Raw genomic sequence first — 1310 nt, forward strand, 5'->3', positions numbered from 1 at the left:
AGTGAGTGTAGCATAGCTGTAAGTGAGTGTAGCATAGCTGTGAGTGAGTGTAGCATAGCTGTGACTGAGTGTAGCATAGCTGTGAGTGAGTGTAGCATAGCTGTGAGTGAGTGTAGCATAGCTGTAAGTGAAGGTAGCACTAATGTTAGTGAGTGTAGCATAGCTGTGAGTGAGTGTAGCATAGCTGTAAGTGAAGGTAGCACTAATGTTCGCATCGCAAAACTACCCCCCGCCCCGCCCGCAGGCGTTGCTATTCAACCGAGCCGTCGACGACCTTGACGCGTGGTGCGACGACGTCGAAGGTCACCTCGCGTCCGAGGACCACGGCCGCGACCTGACGAGCGTCAAGAAGCTGCTCAAGAAGCACCAGCGCCTGGAGACGGACATCACGAACCACCTCGGCGCGATCAAGAAGGTCGAGGCGATGGCGCGGGGGTTCGACGCCGCCGGACACTTCATGAACGACGACATACAGGCGCGTGCGAAGACCATCATCGATCGGTGAGCGACGCACGCGGGGGTTGCCGGGGTGACGCACCTAGTAGGATAATTTTGATTATATTACAAAATCCATTCAATCCAGAATAAAACTGTAGGCCCTACAGTCTTATTCTCGATTGAATCGATTTTGTAATATAATCAAAATTTATCCGCCGAGCAGTTGCCTAATGATGTTGCCCACTGTTTGTGGCTGTACCCGTACCCGCAGTCCCTCTGTGCTGGGATGAATCACATTACATGTTTACATTTAATTGAATTGAATTGAATTGAATAGCTGTTTTGAATCGATTTTGTAATTTAATAGAAATACTAAATTAAAATACTAAATAAGTTATAAATAAAAGTTTTTAATATTTTGTACTTTGTAATAAAAAAGAACAATCTGAATTTAATTGTAATGAATTGAACGAAATGAAATTGAATATCTGGATTGAATAGATTTTGGTGGCCCGGGAAAAGCGAAAAATTTCACTTCATTTCAAGAAAAAATCTGCGCCGACGAACCGTCTGCGCCGGTCAACAGCACGCGCTCTGTCTCACGGCTCGGTGCGTGCGGTAAATGAGCGCCCTCTGCCGGCAGGTACTACTCTCTGCGTGAGCCGGCGCAGATCCGTCGCGAAAACCTCGAAGACGCGAAGCTGCTGCAGCAGTTTGCTCGCGACGTCGAGGAGGAGGTGTCGTGGATCGAGGAGAAGCTTCCCCTCGCGCGCAGTCCGCAGACAGCGGCAACAGCCTCACCGCCGTCACCAACCTGCAGAAGAAGCACCAGGTGAGTCTCCCGCGGTCACAGTCTAACCTGTATATAAGGG

General features: G+C 49.2%; 1 protein-coding gene across 1 annotated transcript; it reads left to right on the forward strand.

The window, feature by feature from the left end:
- Positions 1 to 244: 244 nt before the first annotated feature.
- On the forward strand, positions 245 to 1270 carry LOC106820173 (spectrin alpha chain, non-erythrocytic 1-like; the record flags this gene model as incomplete). Its single annotated transcript, XM_014824716.1, has 2 exons — positions 245 to 501; positions 1082 to 1270. Coding segments are annotated over 2 exons (446 nt in total), but the record flags the coding sequence as incomplete, so codon positions are not given.
- Between the last annotated feature and the right edge of the window lie 40 nt (positions 1271 to 1310).

The sequence above is a fragment of the Priapulus caudatus genome, unplaced genomic scaffold (genome assembly GCF_000485595.1).
Source record: "Priapulus caudatus unplaced genomic scaffold, Priapulus_caudatus-5.0.1 Scaffold8099, whole genome shotgun sequence".
NCBI lineage: Eukaryota > Metazoa > Priapulida > Priapulimorpha > Priapulimorphida > Priapulidae > Priapulus > Priapulus caudatus.